Here is a 19,606-nt window from a genome sequence, read left to right as displayed (position 1 = left end):
ACATAATATAGTTACGATGACCACCACCAGCTCCAGTCCCCCAAACCACCAGCCACCAAGCCACCCCTGTCCACCAACCAACCACTAGCCACCAACCCACCCTAGTTCACCAAACAACTACTAACAACTGTCCAGCCCCAACCAAAAACTTGCATCCACTGCCGTCCCCAACCAACCACAAACGCCCACTCACCCCTCCCCCAACCACTACCGCACACACGCACACACACACATCCTATTTACAGCGCTCCTTCCTTTTTTAAACCTTCACGCATTGATTGATATCGATTCATTGAGCAGCTCAGTTTCCCGACATAGGTTTTCTGACGAGAAAAGTAATCTACCGAGGCTATAAGCCAGCATTGTACCGCAGTGATCTGTCGATAACGTAGAAATTAAATGCAAACGACAGACAAAGGCACATGCTTTAAAACTATAGGTAACATTTACAGCTAATTAGTCCCTAATCGTCCCGTACTTGTGATTCGAAGTCGCGTCACGCTAATGATCTCGCAACCAGGTTAAGCTGTTTGCCTGACAACACAAACACACAACCGATCTGCATATGGAATGCTTAATCAATAACTTAATGGCGTAGTCATGGAATCATTTGTTTATTTCACCTGGAACTCAAACTGTCTTTCTGTTGAGACCCGTCCACTAGCACTGTCACGTGACCCCGCTTGACAGTCAAGTGTGTGCGCAGCCATGCGAGGACAGACAGTCCTGCTCTGTAGGAGCTGAAGCCGAACGCGACAGGTTTCCGTGGCAATACCTGGATACTGATGATCATACTGAAGGTAGGTAGCGGGCTGCTCGCCTCTCGTTGGACTGACACTCTGTGTCGTTGAAATGTCATATTTGGTCGCTGCAAGCAATGAGTTTGTTCCAGATAACGGCGAATATGTGTCATGTTATATTTAGGAGTTTTCCAATAACATTCACTTCTGCGTGTATTTGGGTATGTTAGACGGGGTGTTGGTAAGGCGTCGAGACACCCAGTGAGAACAGCCCAGTGACATTGCATAGGAGCTATCCGGATCTGTGTGGGCGGTCAAGGTGTGTAGTGTGGCCATGGTAACACATCACATACTAAACATATGCACTCCTGACACACGTATAGTCAGTTTAAAATGACACTACAGCCATTGCTATATATATATATATATATATATATATATATATATATATATATATATATATGTGTGTGTGTGTGTGTGTGTGTGTGTGTGTGTGTGTGTGTGTGTGGTGTTATCCGGAACGTAATGACATTAATGTGAGGATGGCTCGGTGAAGATAGAAACGATAACCGGGACATATCAAAACAGCAGATAATATTGGTTTTACGAAACTTGAAATCCTCACCAAAATGATGAACGTCTGAATGTTGGAGATACAACGAAAATACCAATATCCTTACAAGCCTTGTCTTCTCACAACTATGTCTACAGAGGCCAGTCTCGCAGTTTACATTGGCTAAATAATGTCTTCTCAACATGTCCCAGTTCGGGACTGTACATGTATACCCCTCAGTGACCCTTACACTGAATGTATCACAGGCTTCTGTGGACGTATGAGTGGTCTCAATGTGAGTCAGGCGAAGGACATTTGAACAGGGTATCTTGAGTCAATACTATCGTCGGTAATGTATTGAATGTCCATGGTGTGCGTGCATTCAGTGGAGCGTGTGCTTAGTGCGGGTAGGGGAGGGGGAGGGGGGGTTGTTGAGGGGGGGTGGGGGGTGGGGGGGTTGGGGGGTTGGTTACAATGCGTTACTACGGTGATCTGAGCTCTTCCAACTGGAACGCCTTTTTCTGTATATTGCAAGAACATCCGCCTATAATACACGACCCTGTATTACTATCTCTTTGTGGCGTTGCCAGTAAAGCGGGTGGTGTTTGATGTACTATGTATCAGTGACCATACAGTAGGACGAAAGAGCTTTTACACCTTGAATGTAGGTGGCAACTAAGTGTTATGATAAACCAGTGTAAGGGCTGTGTGATTAACTACTGTTCATAAATTTATAGGTTTAAAAGGGACCGATTAATGACGGACACACACACACACACACACACACACACACACACACACAGGTTTCCATGTTCGTAATGACCTGACTAAATAGGTAGCTAGGAATTACCAACAAAGGAAGGTATTTATCGACCCAGAGACGCCATACGCCCTTTCAAGACTACAACAAGTACTAACAGGCTCGTCAAGGTAGTTTTCAGAGCAATTGGCAGTATGTCTTTATCACCATGGTGTTTACTTAGTCGATTCAGAAGGTGCTGTAAGAAACTGTATCTGAAGGTATACGATATCGCACTTACTAATGCCGAGTATTGAGTCACATGTCATAATCCATATTGGTCGTGCTTGTCCGCAAACTGCCGGACAGTGTGTGTGTGTATTTCATACGTTCCTAGAAAGAACACATTACTTTGCTAACGAAGAAAAGTGCTTAGTGGCCTTTATCAGTTTCGATTATTTAGGTGTTGCCACTGAGGCGTTGTCACTGTCGACAATAAAACTGTCCGATGTGTAGACCATTGATGGAAATACCTGTTACCTGAGACAGTCACCCCCCTCAATATATACATGCCTGATTGACAGTATGGTACGTTACGGTTGGATCATTTGAAATGAATGGATCTGGTGTTTTGTTATAGAGAGGCACTCCAGGTGTTACACCCAATAAACATCCCGTGTAACGAGATACTCGGGAGTGTTAACATGTGTAGTTGCTATGACAACCTGTTTGAGTTATCAATATTAATATTTCAGCAAATGAACATGTGGTTTATGTTTATCGACGCAGCAGGTATAATCAATAGAAATATTCACGTTTATTTATTCGCTACGCTGTAGTGCATGTATTGTACAGGACGTGATTCGCTCGACACTGTAGTGTCTAGCATATTTAAACCTTGTTCCCTGTAAGCCTTATTTCACATTTCAGGGACCGGAAAGGATTAATTCACTGTGACATAGGACTGAGGTGAATATGACGACTGTTCGTATCAAGAAGAAGTTCCGTGTGTTATTAGTGCTCGGCGGTTTTACGTTAATCTTGCTGCTGCTGCTGAGTTGGAGTGGTTGCCCATCCGGAGGATGTGTCCGCCACACAGGCCCCTTCATACATCAACTGCCCCACCGTGAGTGGAGAAACACAACCCACAAGACCATACTGCGGTGGACAGGCTTCTTTGGCGACAGTACGTGGGAGCAGTCAGATGACAGATATTTTCAAAGGTGCAAAGTTAAGACGTGTAGATTCACCCAGGACAAGACCAAAGTCAGTGACGCGGACGCTCTTTTGTTTCACGCTGGATCGACGTTTAACTTCTGGCGGGGGATTACGTGGCCAAGTGTTCGCCACCCGCACCAAGTGTGGATCATGTACAATGTGGAGCCACCCCCAAGAACTCCTTTAAGTTTTGAAAATTTAGCAGGTGTATTCAACTGGACTGCGTGGTATAGGCTTGATTCGGATGTGCCTGTGACATATGGTGGCATTATAAAGTATGACACAGATATGTTAAATAAGTATTCAAAGTCATCAAGAAACTTTTCTGCAGAAAGGCCAAGGCTGGCCGGCTGGATGTCCAGCAACTGTTATGACTTCAGTCGACGGCTTGTTCTCATCAATAAAATCAAGCAACATCTTCCATTGGAAACATACGGCAAGTGCGGGGTCCGGCGCTGCCCTGAAACCATCTGCAGGGATACCATATCTGTTTATAAGTTTTTCTTTGCTATAGAGAACTGTCTGTGTAAGGATTATGTGTCGGAAAAGTTCTGGGAGGCTCTGCGGCGGCAGCAGGTTCCTGTTGTCCTGGGGGGCGCTGACTATCACAAGCTCGCCCCTCCCCACTCATTCATTAACATCGCGGACTTCGCCGATATGAAGAGTCTCGGAGATTACCTGCTGAGGCTGGAGAAGGATGAACAAGCTTACAACAAGTACCTGGAGTGGACGAAGTCGTACGACGTATATGGGGAATTGGAGGCACGGCGGGTGTTCTGGTGCGACCTATGTGAGGCCCTCCACGACAAGACCCGGCCAGCACAGGTGTACGACAACCTAGAGGGCTGGGTGAACGATGAACCCGAATCATGCCCTCAGTGGACAGTAAGAAATACATTTACTTTATCCATTAATAGTTTATTTCATATTTAAATAATGGAGATCGTGAAAATACTTTCGTCTTGAAGCACTTAATCTACATAACGTTTTGTATGTACATTCAGTCATCTGCACCACAGACATACCGTTGTGTCCAGAAGGCAGACCCGCCTTAAGCCTCAGTCACACAGACAATGCGACCGCGATGCAACCTCCTAGCGACGAAAATATTTGACAATGGCAATGATGTTTCAGGGGTCTCAGAAAGGTTTCACCGAGGTCGCTACAAGGTTTCACAGCAGTCGCAAGGGTGTTGACTCTTTGCAACCTAGTGGCGACCTATCGGTGATTGATCAGTGATGAGGCGGTGATCGGTGATGTGGGCAGAAGTAGTTGCACCAATCCCAACTGTCACCAGTTGGTCGCAGGAGGTTGCATCGCGGTCGCATTGTCAGTGTGACTGAGGCTTTAGGAAGGCATAGACATTCAAAACAAGCCTACATATAATGCCTAGCTGCAGTAATCGTATCTTTGTGCTGCTCCCTATAAACGATTTTGATACTGATTTGTCGCTAAACAGAGCCTCGGACTGTCCCACGGCGTGTACCTAATTGATTCCCGATCCAAATCTGCATAGCACTTTAAATACTTCCGCAAAGTCCTTGCCTCATCATCTAACGGCACTCGGCTATGGCTCACTTGTCATAGAATAGGAGTACTTATATTTCAGATGGTGCAACAAAATATTTACTTATCGAGTTCGCAATTTGGCCAGTAGAGATCTTTTATCCGCCTTTGCGATCGATAAGTACATAGACAGTTGCACGACAGAAACAAATGGGTACACATATTTGAAGGAAAGTGTTTATTTGTGTTGCCCTGTTTGTGGGATTAGGATTCATGTTCATTGTAGTCGGTAGGGTTGTTAGTGCGTTCAGGTTGTTAGTGTGGTAGGGTTGTTAGTGCGGTAGGATTGTTAATGCGGTAGGGTTGTTTGTGTGGTGGGATTGTTAGTGCGGTAGGGTTGTTAGTGCGGTCAGGTTGCTAGTGCGGTAGGATTGTTAGTGCGGTAGGGTTGAAATTGTGGTAGGGTTGTTAGTGCGGTAGTGTTGTTAGTGCAGTAGGGTTGTTAGAGCGGTAGGGTTGTTATTGCGGTCAGGTTGTTAGTGCGGTAGGGTTGTTAGTGCGGTAGGATTGTTAGTGCGGTAGGGTTGTTAGTGCGGTAGGGTTGTTAGTGCGGTAGGGTTGTTAGTGCGGTACGTTCTAAAATGGGAACCTTCAAGGAAAACACCAGGGGGCAGTCCGTAGCTCTGTGTAGCGCTTTACAGGGAACAGCACAGATATATAGTTATCGCAGATACATAATACCGACAGAACACACTATAGGGAACAGCACAGATATATAGTTATCGCAGATACACAATACCGACAGAACACTCTATAGGGAACAGCACAGATATATAGTTATCGCAGATACATAATACCGACAGAACGCTCTACAGGGAACAGCACAGATATATAGTTATCGCAGATACATAATACCGACAGAACACACTACAGGGAACAGCACAGATGTATAGTTATCGCAGATACATAATACCGACAGAACACTCTATAGGGAACAGCACAGATATATAGTTATCGCAGATACATAATACAGACAGAACACTCTACAGGGAACAGCACAGATATATAGTTATCGCAGATACATAATACCGACAGAACTCGCTACAGGGAACAGCACAGATATATAGTTATCGCAGATACATAATACCGACAGAACACTCTACAGGGAACAGCACAGATATATAGTTATTGCAGATACATAATACCGACAGAACACTCTACAGGGAACAGCACAGATATATAGTTATCGCAGATACATAATACCGACAGAACACTCTATAGGGAACAGCACAGATATATAGTTATCGCAGATACATAATACCGACAGAACACTCTACAGGGAACAGCACAGATATATAGTTATTGCAGATACATAATACCGACAGAACTCTCTACAGGGAACAGCACAGATATATAGTTATCGCAGATACACAATACCGACAGAACACTCTACAGGGAACAGCACAGATATATAGTTATCGCAGCTACATAATACCGATAGAGCAATCTACAGGGAACAGCACAGATATATAGTTATCGCAGATACATAATACCGACAGAACACTTTACAGGGAACAGCACAGATATATAGTTATCGCAGATACACAATACCGACAGAACACTCTACAGGGAACCGCACAGATATATAGTTATCGCAGATACATAATACCGACAGAACTCTCTACAGGGAACATCACAGATATATAGTTATCGCAGATACATAATACCGACAGAACGCCCTACAGGGAACAGCACAGATATATAGTTATCGCAGATACATAATACCGACAGAACTCTCTACAGGGAACAGCACAGATATATAGTTATCGCAGATACACAATACCGACAGAACACTCTTCAGGGAACACCACAGATATATAGTTACCGCAGATACATAATACCGACAGAACACTCTACAGGGAACAGCATAGATATATAGTTATCGCAGATACATAATACCGACAGAACACTTTACAGGGAACAGCACAGATATATAGTTATCGCAGATACACAATACCGACAGAACACTCTACAGGGAACCGCACAGATATATAGTTATCGCAGATACATGATACCAACAGAACACTTTACAGGGAACAGCACAGATGTATAGTTATCGCAGATACATAATACCGACAGAACACTCTACAGGGAACAGCACAGATATATAGTTATCGCAGATACATAATACCTACAGAACACTCTACAGGGAACAGCACAGATATATAGTTATCGCAGATACATGATACCAACAGAACACTTTACAGGGAACAGCACAGATATATAGTTATCGCAGATACATGATACCAACAGAACACTTTACAGGGAACAGCACAGATATATAGTTATCGCAGACACATGATACCAAGAGAACAGTCCGAGCGCATGCGTACATAAAGCACATGACTAGTGCACAGGCAATACCAAAAGGATATATAAGGATTGGAAAAAAAGATAAGGATTGGAATATATAATTCCATGTGTCCCTTTGTGAATAAGACGTTGATTTATATTCAAAATGGTCATCTTTGAACTGAACTGAATCGAGGAATACAATGTGCACAATGCAATACCTTGCACGCCATTTGGTATGCACAAACAGGAGTGTCAGCTTTATCTATCCGTGGAACTGTTATTGTCACGCGGAACTATCCTGCCACTCTACAGATTAGACAGCGAACTGAAGGTTACACACACCCTGCACGTACCATTCTGGAAAAGTCGACCTGGCAGGCAGCGCAATACTTGACATGATATAGACATAACGATGTGCTTCTCTGTGACTGTTTCAGCTCGGCAACCAACTGGGACGGTGGCTGGACGGTGTGAAGATCAAATGGAACCTGATGTGATGCATCAACCAACGGCTGGGACCCTAATCAAAATCTATAACTGCATTCACATACCACCCTGACATATGGACAATAGAATTGGAAAAATTGAATTCAAGGGTTATGTGATTTGAAGATGCCGTTCGTATACATATGGAAGTAATCCACGCCGTGTTACCAGCTGAATCACCATCATGCGTTACCAACTGAATATATATCTTAGTAATGCAATATTAATGCTAGATATGAAAGACTTCCATGAGTTAGTTATGTGCTATCAGATGTCAACTCTACAACTAATAGTAACATAACAGGTAAATAATTCTAATTGTGATGAGGAAACCCACGATGGACGATAAGTCTTACTGATGTCAGCTGAATATGCCATATCTTGTGGATACCGACCAGAGACGATAAGCCTTACTGATGTCAGCTGAATATGCCATATCTTGTGGATACCGACCAGAGACGATAAGCCTTACTGATGTCAGCTGAATATGCCATATCTTGTGGATACCGACCAGAGACGATAAGCCTTACTGATGTCAGCTGAATATGCCATATCCTGTGGATACCGACCAGAGACGATAAGCCTTACTGATGTCAGCTGAATATGCCATATCTTGTGGATACCGACCAGAGACGATAAGCCTTACTGATGTCAGCTGAATATGCCATATCTTGTGGATACCGACCAGAGACGATAAGCCTTACTGATGTCAGCTGAATATGCCATATCTTGTGGATACCGGCCAGAGACGATAAGCCTTACTGATGTCAGCTGAATATGCCATATCTTGTGGATACCGACCAGAGACGATAAGCCTTACTGATGTCAGCTGAATATGCCTTATCTTGTGGATACCGGCCAGAAACGATATATGTTACTGCTGTCAGCTGAATATACCGTGACTAGTGCTCACCAGCTACATGGTGGCTTGTGGTCAATGTGACACTGAGATACTGTTTGAATCAGCTGTGCAGATAGCGAAATGTAATGTGTTGACATCCTTGACACCTCTGCTTTTGACTGGAACCAAGGATGTGATATGGTGTAACAATTTTTGTAGAAGCTATTTATTGTACTTTCATGTTGACAGAAAGGCATTACAAATAGCAATGCTCACACTGCCTGTCTATACTGCAAAACAACACAGTCACACAGTGCCTTGTAAGCTGTATCTTTACATCAAATTTTCCCATATCCATATACGTATATGTGAATGATTTTGTACAGATTAAAATATGAAATGTAAGTCTTTCCTGGAGTTTTCTGTATAGGTTGATACAAGACATGGAAGGTCTATATCGTCAAAACTGACCCTTGCTCCTGGTGCACAACTTTGTAAATGGTGTACGACCTTCGTGCTACACACCGTTTAGAGAATATGATGTGCGAAAAGTGTCAGACGTTTAGTTTTGGTTTAAATATATAAAATATATATATATATAAACTTGCTTATGTAAATACCTCTCCGCGTAATAACTTAACAACAGCTGGTTATATACACGATAGTGCTGAACATATACATACTAAATGCACAAATGAAATACATTACTACATGCATAAAATTAAGCTACTCAAATCTTTTGCTTTTGACAATGAAATCGTGAACTGATTGAAGAATAGTCACTGCTGACTGAACTACTGCCATGTAATATCGTTTTTAAATCGTACCCATGTGTGAAGAAATACATAATGTTTCTGATATTATCGTATACTGAGTCAAATTAAAAACTTCACATTTTTAAAAGTAATCCCATATATGATATACAACGGACAAATGTACCAGAGAAGGTAATTATTAATTATTAATGTCCAAAGAAGGATTTTAATTAACGGTGGTAACCATAATTTGTTCCAAGCACCTACGGTATTCGGTAATAACATCAACAGTTTAAATCATAAGTCCCAAGCACGAGAATCTGATGGCACACAAGTTCAGTAGCGTGTATGGCCACCATGTGCGTTGACAACTGCCACACAACGCCTCCGCATGGACCTAGTGATGCTTGTGAACACATGATTGGGAAGACGACGCCATTGTTGCTGCAAAATGGTGCAAAGATCTTGCACATTCTGTGGTTGGTTCTGGAGAGTGCGCAGACTTCTGCCAAGAGCGAGTGAGTGAGTGAGTTGGGTTTTACGCCGCTTTTAACAGTATTCCAGTTATATTACGGCGTGTCAGCTTAATGTGGGAAGAAAGCCCAAAGTGATGCAGGTCTCAGACGTTTACCACTTCGGTGAAACCCACGAGCACGGGTATGGCGCTGACAAACCAAGAAACATAATCGGGGCGAACCGGGATTCGAACCCTCAATCATAGGTTTCTGGCGTGCCAAAGGGACGCAACTCTGCACAGCGAATCGCTGCGCCTTGGACGACTGGGCCACCTGTGCCCCCACTTCTGCCAAGAGCATCCCAGACGTGTTCGATGGGATAGAGGTCAGGAGACCTTGACGGCCAGTCCATGACGTTAACTCCCGCATTCTGAAGGAAATTCCTTGTCAAAATTGCTGTGTGGGGTCTGGCATTGTCATGTTGGAAGATCTAAAACCGGGTCCATGTGCTGCCATAAAAGGCAGAAGTCCTGGTGCCAGTACCTGGTCGCGGTAAGCAGCAACGTTGAGGTTGCCACGGATGACAAGAAGCCTGGAACGTGCATTGCCACAGAAAGCACACCACACCATGACACTTCCGCCTCGAAATCTGTCAAGTTCCAGTACACAACACTGGGCGTAACGTTCATGACGGCGCCTCCACACCCTCGCCCTACCATCAGCAAATCGAAGATTGAATGGGGATTCATCACTGAAGACGACTTGATTCCAATTCCTCTGAGTCCATCGTAAGTGTCGCTGTGCCCACAGTTGACGTTGACGTCTGTGTAATTGAGTCAGAATCGGCCCGCAGTATGGCTGTCGTGCTTGAAGGTGAGCAGTTCTCAGACGGTTTCGAACAGTTTGCGCACCCCTAAACAGTTCATTTCTGGTTGATGTAGCCGTCAAAAGTCGGTTACGGAGGTGACGTAAGACAATCTGACGATCCTCTGCATATGACGTCACACGTGGTTGACCTGGCCGAGGGCGATCAGCGGTGGTACCCGTTTGCTGTAGACACGTCTGCAGATCATAAACAGTCCGTCGACTACAACCCATCGTCCTTGCGACTTCAGCTACGGACGTTCCCGTCTGCAACATGCCGATGGCACGTTCACGTTGCACATTTGAAAGGCGTGGCATGACAAATGGCCGTAAAGACTTTTGTTTTCTTGTGTTTTTCTTTTTTTGTTAATGGCTGCTAACAAGTATGCAGGAGTATGCGGTATTATGGCCACGTGACCAGTTGCACGTGAAAAAACACTTTTGCCACTATAGTGCTGTGCACATGATTTTGATCGATTCACCTGCACAAAAACGGGTGTTATCTGAAGAGTGGCCATGACTGGTTAAATACACAATAAGGGCCCACAATGATAACTGGTCAAAATGTTAAAATTTTAGGATTGTGAAGTTTTTAATTTGGTTCAGTATATTTTCGACAGGTATAGTACAAGTGAATTGCATCTTCAAAGTGATATATACAATAGCAGTCTGGTATGTCTGATACATGTCGTCTAAACTTATCAGCGTTTAAGTCACTACAGCCGAGCCTTAGGCGACAGTGGACAATTTGGCATGATCTATGACCGTATTTTAAGTCAAAATTATTAATAATTGTATCTTTTAAAGATTTGAATTCTTTTAATGAGCGAGCATTAGTTACTTCATTAGGTAGAGTGTTCCACAGGTTAATTGTATCCGAAAGAAATGATTTAGCATAGGTCTGGGTTCTACATTTGATTGTTTGTATGTTATATCTATTTCTAAGGTTATACTTGCTATTATCAGACACTTGACTTTGAATGAGCTATTAGATCGTTGAGATATAAAGGTGAAATACCGTTTTTCATTTTGTAAAATGTAATCATTTTGAAGCGTGTCGTCGTTCTTTTAAAGATTGAAAATTTGTTTCGTTATAAATGTGAACATGACTGGTACCACGAACCGCCCCACAAATAGTTCTCAATGCCTCCAAATGTAAATTCTCGAGTAACAATGATTGTTGGTTTGTTCAGTTGTCCCAAATATGACAACAGTAGTCGAAGTTAGGTTGGATGAAAGATGTGCACATAATTTCAAGCGTATTTCTTGTTAGTCTGTAAATGCAGTTGTCCAAGGACTGACCCTTGGGGACCCCAGCTTGTTTCAGATTTTGATTCGGAGGTATAACCATTAATAACTACCTTTTGGATTCTATTTCTAAGTAACTTTCAAACCATTTCAAAAGATAAACTTGGATGCCGTAAGCACTGAGTTTATGAATAATTCCTTTTCGCATACTCAATCAAAGGCTTTGCTGACATCGCAAAAACAGCTCTGATTTCTTTACCTTCGTCTAATGCCCTAGCAATAAAATTCTATAGGTAAGTGAGTTGATAAGATGTGGAGTCACGTGGCATGAATCCCGACTGTAGTAGTCAACAATTCGTTTTCCCTGAAGAAGTTAAACACATACTTGAATATACACTTTTCAAAACTTTCAGCTGAGCAACTTGTGAGTGCTACAGGTCTATAGTTTGAGCATTCATGTACATCGCCTTTTTGTGAATTGGCGTCACTGATGCTTGTTTCCGAACTAACGGGAAGGTTTTGATTTTAAGCGACAAGTTGAATTATTTTGTCAGGATCGGAGCTAGACAAGTCGCTGTTAATTTAAGTAACGTGTTACCTATACCATCTGGCCACGTTGCCTTAGTCGTATCTACAGAAAGAAGAATATCTGGAACATCTAGATTTAAATTCACAGATAATAATGGATCGTCGATTGTATATGGCCGAATAAATGGAAGGTGGGAATCGGGGTTTCTTACTCTTGCTTGATCAGTGAAAAATTCATTTAGGACATTGGTAATATCTTCCATAAAACCATATAAAACATTATGTGATACTATTGACGGAAACGACGAATTTTCGGTGTGCGTTTTGACATATTTTTTAACTAATCGCCACCAAATCTTAGTACCATCTGAAGTATTTATGATGTTATCTTTTTTTAATTCTTGAGTTCTTTTGGCTATACTGATTGATGATATTAAATTTTACCCAATCTGATGGTCGATTTCTATTTTTAGCAGTTTTGTGAATACGATAACGTTTCATAATAAGAGAGCGTATCTCTTTATTTATCCATAGAGGATCCTTTGTCACAATAAGAACAGTCTTAGTTGGAATGTTTTTATCAAATATGTCTTTTGTGATAATGTTTTATGATGAGAATAGGCTATCCGAGTCAATATCATTAATACCTTGATTTATACCATCTGCATCTGCCAAGGGATAGTTATATATATTTCACTGAAATGTGTAATGATGGGGTATAATTTCTTTTATATGAACAAAGATAGGGCAGTGATCGCTACAGATTGGATCAAGTACACCAGAAGACCTCACACTGTTTACACAGGATACGAATATTAAATCAATCAACTAGTTAGAATTAGGAGTTATTTGTGTAGGATCTGTAATTGTTTGTCTTAAACCTTACATAGTTTGTAAACGTTCAATCTTTGTGGTGGTTTCGCATACAATGTCTTGATTAAAGTCGCCAGTAACAAATGTAAAAATATTAATATCAACAGCATTTCCTCTTGACTCATCAATTAAATTCCAATTATGGACACATTTATCAGCACGATAAAATGTACCAATTAAGTAATTTCGAGTTTACATTTAACCTGTATCTATATCACCTGAAGTTCGGCAAGTTCTAAATTTCCCATTATTTTAGCATATACATTATTTTAACATAAGCGGCAACCAAACCATCAGGTTGTATTTTGTCTTTTTTAAATGGGGTTTGAAAACCGGGGATCTGTATATCATTGTTTCGAATATCTTCACTTAACCATGTTTCAGTCAAACGTATTACATCGTATGACCCATATTCTGCGTTTAAAATATTTATTTTATCCTTGAGACTACGAACATTTAGGCCCAGGATGAGGGTGAACACCTCCACAGCAGAGGAGTAGAAAAATAAAGAAAATTGGTAGTCGCAGATTATACAAACATCGAAATTTAGAAATGTGTATAAGAAGCAGAAACGTAAATGAGTATTTAACATGAAGTGTAACTGCAAATGTACCCACTGCTTGTCTATATTGTGATATATCAACCACATCGAACGTTAGTTGATAAACAAATACACAGTGGGTCTCAAAAGAAATTAACAATCATACAGACACACATAAGCTGCAGATATGGCTCGGTTCAAGATCCATGAATAAGCACTATTTTGGTTTTCTTTTCTTGGACAACAAACAAGTGCGAAAAATTCATTAAAGATGGAGATGAAAAAATGAATGAATATCACAAACATAGTTTTCTCGGTTCGAGAAACAAAAATATCCGATAAAAACAACCAGGGGTAATGCATATCTTAGTGGTAAGGTTTCACATCAGTACAGCAGAGAATTACACGTGTCATACTCAAGAGGAAAGATGGTCAATGCTGTACGGTAACTATAGTTGTATGTTAGCGCAGTATACTGGGTATCTTCCCGTGGCAAGAGAGTTAACTGACTGATCCAGTTTCCACCCTTGCCGAACTAGACTGGAATTACTGGGCTCGATCGTAGCGCCACTAAGTGGCTATTACCAGTTATGTCCCTTCTAAGCCTCTCCTATGGATTAATCAGATTCCACCTCTCGTGTCTCTTGCGTTTGCTTCACACAAAATGGTAGCGCCCAGTCAGGACGATCTGATCGATAATCAATATCTATATTGTGATGAAATGGGTCTTACATCGCGAAATGCATCAAATCACGTGAGCACCTTGATTAAAAACATGAAAATATTTGGAAAATATCTGCTGACAAAGAGTTGCAAATCCTGCAATCGACCGAAATCTGCACGACAGTTTAAACTGAGTTTACGAACCGGATTTTGATTTCGATTGACCCATGGCTACCCTACAGCCCCGCTCTTACAGAACAAGCAAAGGTGTCAAATTTAACCAAAGCGCGACAATACGAAAACGCGATATTTTTTGGTCATTTGTAGCATTGTCGAATTGTCACATTTTTGCGTTTTAATATTTGTTTTTTCACCAAAGGGCAACAATGCGACAACGCGTCATTTTAAAAGGTTAAACCTTGTCGCATCGTCGCGCTTTGGTTAATTTTGACGCTTTTTGCTTGATTTTGTTAGGGTGACAATGCGACAAAGCGACATTGTCCCTACGTTTCCACACAGACCTGCTATCTAGAAACAACCCGCTAGTACGTGTTTTTCCAGCTTTCCACAACCGATATAATAATAATATATAATAATATAAGACCAATGCTTATTTGATGCTATATCAACAATAACAAAGACAGGTGAGTATATGCTTGTTTGAACTACAGCCTTTAGTATATTTTACTTCTTTTTATGATTCCCTCAACAGTAGTTTGTAAACATATATCTTCAACGGATTTCTTTGCTTACATTGTTTCAGAGAAATATACGTTAAATATTTGGATGTTCACCCTACACACATGAATATTTAACGCGAGCCTGGGCAACTTGTACATACATTTCTGGATTATCCGTACACACAATACAGAGAAGTGAGCATGATGACCAACTTGTACATACATTTCTGGATTATCCGTGCACTCAATACAGAGAGCGGAACATAACCAACTTGCACATTTTACAATGTCATTATTTATCTATCAATAAGTAAGTTCGGCTTTCAAAATTATTCTTATTATTCAAAAGTTCTTATTCTGCATGAAAGAAATATAATTATTAATTGTAGGATATTTACTAAACTATTACAAGTTTATCTACCAACCTTTAAACTTGCCAACTCTCTCTTCCCATAAGGGTACTTAACGTGTTAGTATTATATACACCTGTAGACTTAAAACACATCCTTCACGAGTACCGATGTTACATGTAACACGCCGCTCTAACACAAACAGATACATTTTTATACATTGGCGTGATTATATCCGAAAATCAACCTTTAACCTTTAGCCTGCTGAATTATTTTCACACTTCTTACCCCTGCCTGCTGGATTAATTTTAGCATAAGGCGCTCTAAAGAGGGTGGGTGATTTCAAACAGTCGGTGCCTCATTAAACAAAGGCCAATTGAAGAAATATTTGGCACATTTCTAGTTTTAGAAAACTACACAGTACTATATAAAAATATCCCGATGTTTTCAATCACACCAAGGTTAAGACCAAATCGAACACAGAATTTGTAAATTTTCTTGAACTTACCTGAATTGCGTTATTGAAGGTGGTTTGCATTTCATGCTAGGAACCTTTTAATATCGTAACATTTGTGCAAATTGATTTCAATAATCATATCTTCGATATCTTAATTTTAATTGAGTAAAAATTCGGGGTTTTTTATAGGCAAATAACAGCACGATGGTAAATTATGAACCATTTCAGTAAATTTATTATCTAAACGTTAAACAGAAAAATAACTTAATTTTCGAGGTCATCATGTGGGTTGCAGAAATACGAATATTCGGGTTAATCTGACGTGTCATGTTATAAAATTTTCAGGAAACAATTAATGACTTATAAATATTCACTAATCCTAATTTCAAGCGTTATGATTGAATATTTACGATATACAAAAATAAACAACCCGTGTCATGATGCTGGCAGACGTCCTAAAATCAAACATGGCGCGCTTCGCACGACCTCCGCATAACTTATTGCTATTTTAATATCAACAAAGTTTACATTGCCTTTATAAATATAACTTGGCGAAAGTTGACGATCTTCTTAACCGAAGAATGTTTTATTCTTCATATTTCGATTAATATGACGAGAGAAAAACGAAAATAAAGATCGTGAATTCTGACAGCACTATTTCAATAAGTGCAAAGGTCACCGGATGTGATGTCATGGACAGGGGTAGTCTGCTGATAATCTTTCGTAACAAAACAATTACAGTAAATTTTGAAATAGTTCGCCTATCACATACAGCAAAAACATAAGTCGATACACAGTATCAGTAATGACCACTAACATGAAATAGAAATGTGACTTTGACGATATGATTCGCGTATTCGTTTATCCGTTTGACCTTGCATGCTCCCGTGACCCGGAAACGGTAGACGATAAATCAACATGCCACATGCAAGTTTCTCGGTATCTTTTATTTGAACTTCTGTTGATATTTAAGAGTCACCATTCAATGTTACGGTGAATATAAATGGGACATGATTCATATATATTTCTGCGATGTACAAGCTGATAAGTTTCACTACAACAAGTGTATCTCACGTAATACGTCAATAGATATCGTCGATCAGCAAGATCACCTTCTACAACAGGTGCGCGAAAATGGGCTTGGCAAAACGTGTTTCAAAATAACATCCCCTCGTTCTTGAATATGATAGGGTATGTATAAGCAATAAAATGCTACGTACATATTTTCGGTGTTAGTTCCACATTACATTTGGGATAGTTTTCCTTTCGGGAATAAATTCACAGATTCTAGCATGATTTAAGAACAGTTTCACGAAGGATTTCTACATGTTTTCCACAGACATGAAGACCGCCATGATTGCGTATTGATGATAGATTTTTAATTGTTTAATTATTTACAGCTGTTTACAGGTTTTAAAATTTTAAGTTATATTTAGTAGTTATTTTTTTCACAATGATTGCGTGTGTGTAGACAGTAAATATTGGTCTTTGCATCAGCACAGGGTAACTGATCAAACTTCAATTATTATCTTTAGTTTAAACATATTTTTTCAACAATTATTATCTTTTACTCTGAAAATCAACTATGTGAATAAGTAACTCTCTGATGTCATCATTTTAATTTTAGTATTCAATGAATAATGAATAAATCAGATCCTTAACATATACATACTAAACTCATATGGACATTAATCCTGTGCATTAAGTGGTTTGTTTCCAAATAAAACAATTCTGAAATATAATTTGATAGGAATATGATACATTAATTACAGTAACAGTACTTGTAACAGTACATAACATTTTTGTTTGTTTCATCACAAGAACAATGGTGGCACATAAGCTGGTAAGTTAGCCATATGTTTTTAAGAAAATGCTATCTCAGTCTTCTGGTTGGAATGAAAAGAAACGTGCCTGTGTACATGTTTACCCTTGCCAGATGTATTTTTTCCAGTCAGCCAATCCATTACTTTTGTTCACCTTATGTGGTCTATTTTATAAATACAGATACTGCTTCCAACCTGTTTTTCCTTTGTATGCAATCACAGTATGACAACTTCCTCAGCTGGTGTGTATAAATGTTCCCCTGTCACCATGAAAAAAGAATTATAAAGGAAAGTCATATTTTCATTCAAAAACATATGTCTATCCTTGAATACTCTTTGTCTAAGTGCAAGAAATGTCAGTGTCATAAAAAAATTGATAAAAAGGTTTTCCAAAGGACCTTCGATAGACCTAAGTCAAACCATGTGACAAATTAGGTAGAATTATAACTTTATAAGCCCTAATTTCTGAGGTGTCCATATTTTCCACATTTTTATTATTTTTAGGACAAAACGTGATCCGTGTATACCGAGTTTTGTTATGTAAAACAAATTCTTTTCTTAAAATGAGAAAAGGAATCATTCAGACGAATTTTTTTATCCCCTTGATTCACGAAAACGAGTTGAAATGTATAGTGGTGACTTTTGTACCCAAAATTTCTAGTGATTTGGTACCCAAATTGGTATGTGATTTTGTGGATCTACCTAGAATTATTTCAAAGATATACATTATTATTTGTGTCTTAAACTTAACATTATATCACTTTCCTATGAAAACAATACATTCTAACTTAGGTTTAACCAACTTAACTGGCCTCTTCTTCAGTGACAAGACGTCAATTTTCTCTCAAAACTAAACAATCAATTTCAAGGATCACAGTCATAATCATATTATGAACTTGATGAAATATTTTATTATGTGTTCTGTTCATCTACATGAAAACATAAATATAATTATAGATCTATTGTCTTATTTTCTAAGGTGCAAATTCACAAAGTATTTGTTTTGGGTACAAAATCACATATAGGAGCCTAGAATCTATATATATATTTACACCACCTATATATTTACACTGCCTCCATACAGTCGTCGTGTACCAAAATTTTAATCGGTTCAGAGGACGGGAGGTTCTCAGAAAGTTTTCAACAACATATTTAATATTTCAAATTGTTCTTTTTGTAATGTTAGACCAATAACAATATTATGTTGTTATGATTATGGCATATCAATATGTTATATCGCTCTCCGTTGCGTTCGTTTTCAGAAAATATTTTTAAATTAAAATCATCGAGCGTGAAATCCATTACGGTTTCGGATTTAGACTTACAAGTTTGATGGCGACAATCACGAAGAAATATGAAACAAATAGGAGTGAAGACTGCTCCCCAGATCAATAAATAGTAAATAGTTGACGAAAATAGTAAACTATGTATTTTCTTTTGAATTTGAATCTATTTCGGAATTTCTTTATGATAGCTCACCAACTTTTGCATATTTTGCATCCATGTGTCACATGCGGTACGTGCTTCCGGTTTCAGGAATGATAGCTAAAATTGCAAGTATTTTGAATATTTCTCGTAAATTGCATTATTTTGCTATTGAATGGTTTACCTAGAATGTATATCAGTTCAGATTTTGCGTATCATCCAATATTTGTCATTTTTCGCAGTGTCTGTTGACACTGACGATTGCCGGCTTGTCAATGTGTCCGAAAGTTTATCAAACGAAATCATTTGCAAACTCTTTAAAAATGATTTTTTACAAAGATTTATACATGCGTGTCAATAATTCTAGAAAATTAAGTTAGATGTAACAAAATGATTGTAATAGTCTAACGGGATAACTATACCGCCGTTGCCATGATCGTACATGTTCCATCCAATCGATGATGTTACGATTCAGATTGCTTTTGTTTACAATTAGTTACACCGAA

General features: G+C 39.6%; 1 protein-coding gene across 1 annotated transcript; it reads left to right on the top strand.

Annotated features, from left to right (window-relative positions):
* Positions 1-641: 641 nt before the first annotated feature.
* On the top strand, positions 642-8,816 carry LOC139452303 (alpha-(1,3)-fucosyltransferase C-like). Its single transcript, XM_071233730.1, has 3 exons — positions 642-800; positions 2,963-4,135; positions 7,549-8,816. The coding sequence occupies exons 2-3, from the start codon at positions 3,008-3,010 to the stop codon at positions 7,606-7,608; spliced, it is 1,188 nt and encodes a 395-aa protein (XP_071089831.1). The 5' UTR covers positions 642-800; positions 2,963-3,007; the 3' UTR covers positions 7,609-8,816.
* Positions 8,817-19,606: the final 10,790 nt, after the last annotated feature.

Source organism: Haliotis cracherodii, unplaced genomic scaffold (genome assembly GCF_022045235.1).
Source record: "Haliotis cracherodii isolate W230 unplaced genomic scaffold, xgHalCrac1.p SCAF_9, whole genome shotgun sequence".
Classification (NCBI taxonomy): domain Eukaryota; kingdom Metazoa; phylum Mollusca; class Gastropoda; order Lepetellida; family Haliotidae; genus Haliotis; species Haliotis cracherodii.
This window is presented reverse-complemented; position numbering and strand designations above follow the sequence as displayed.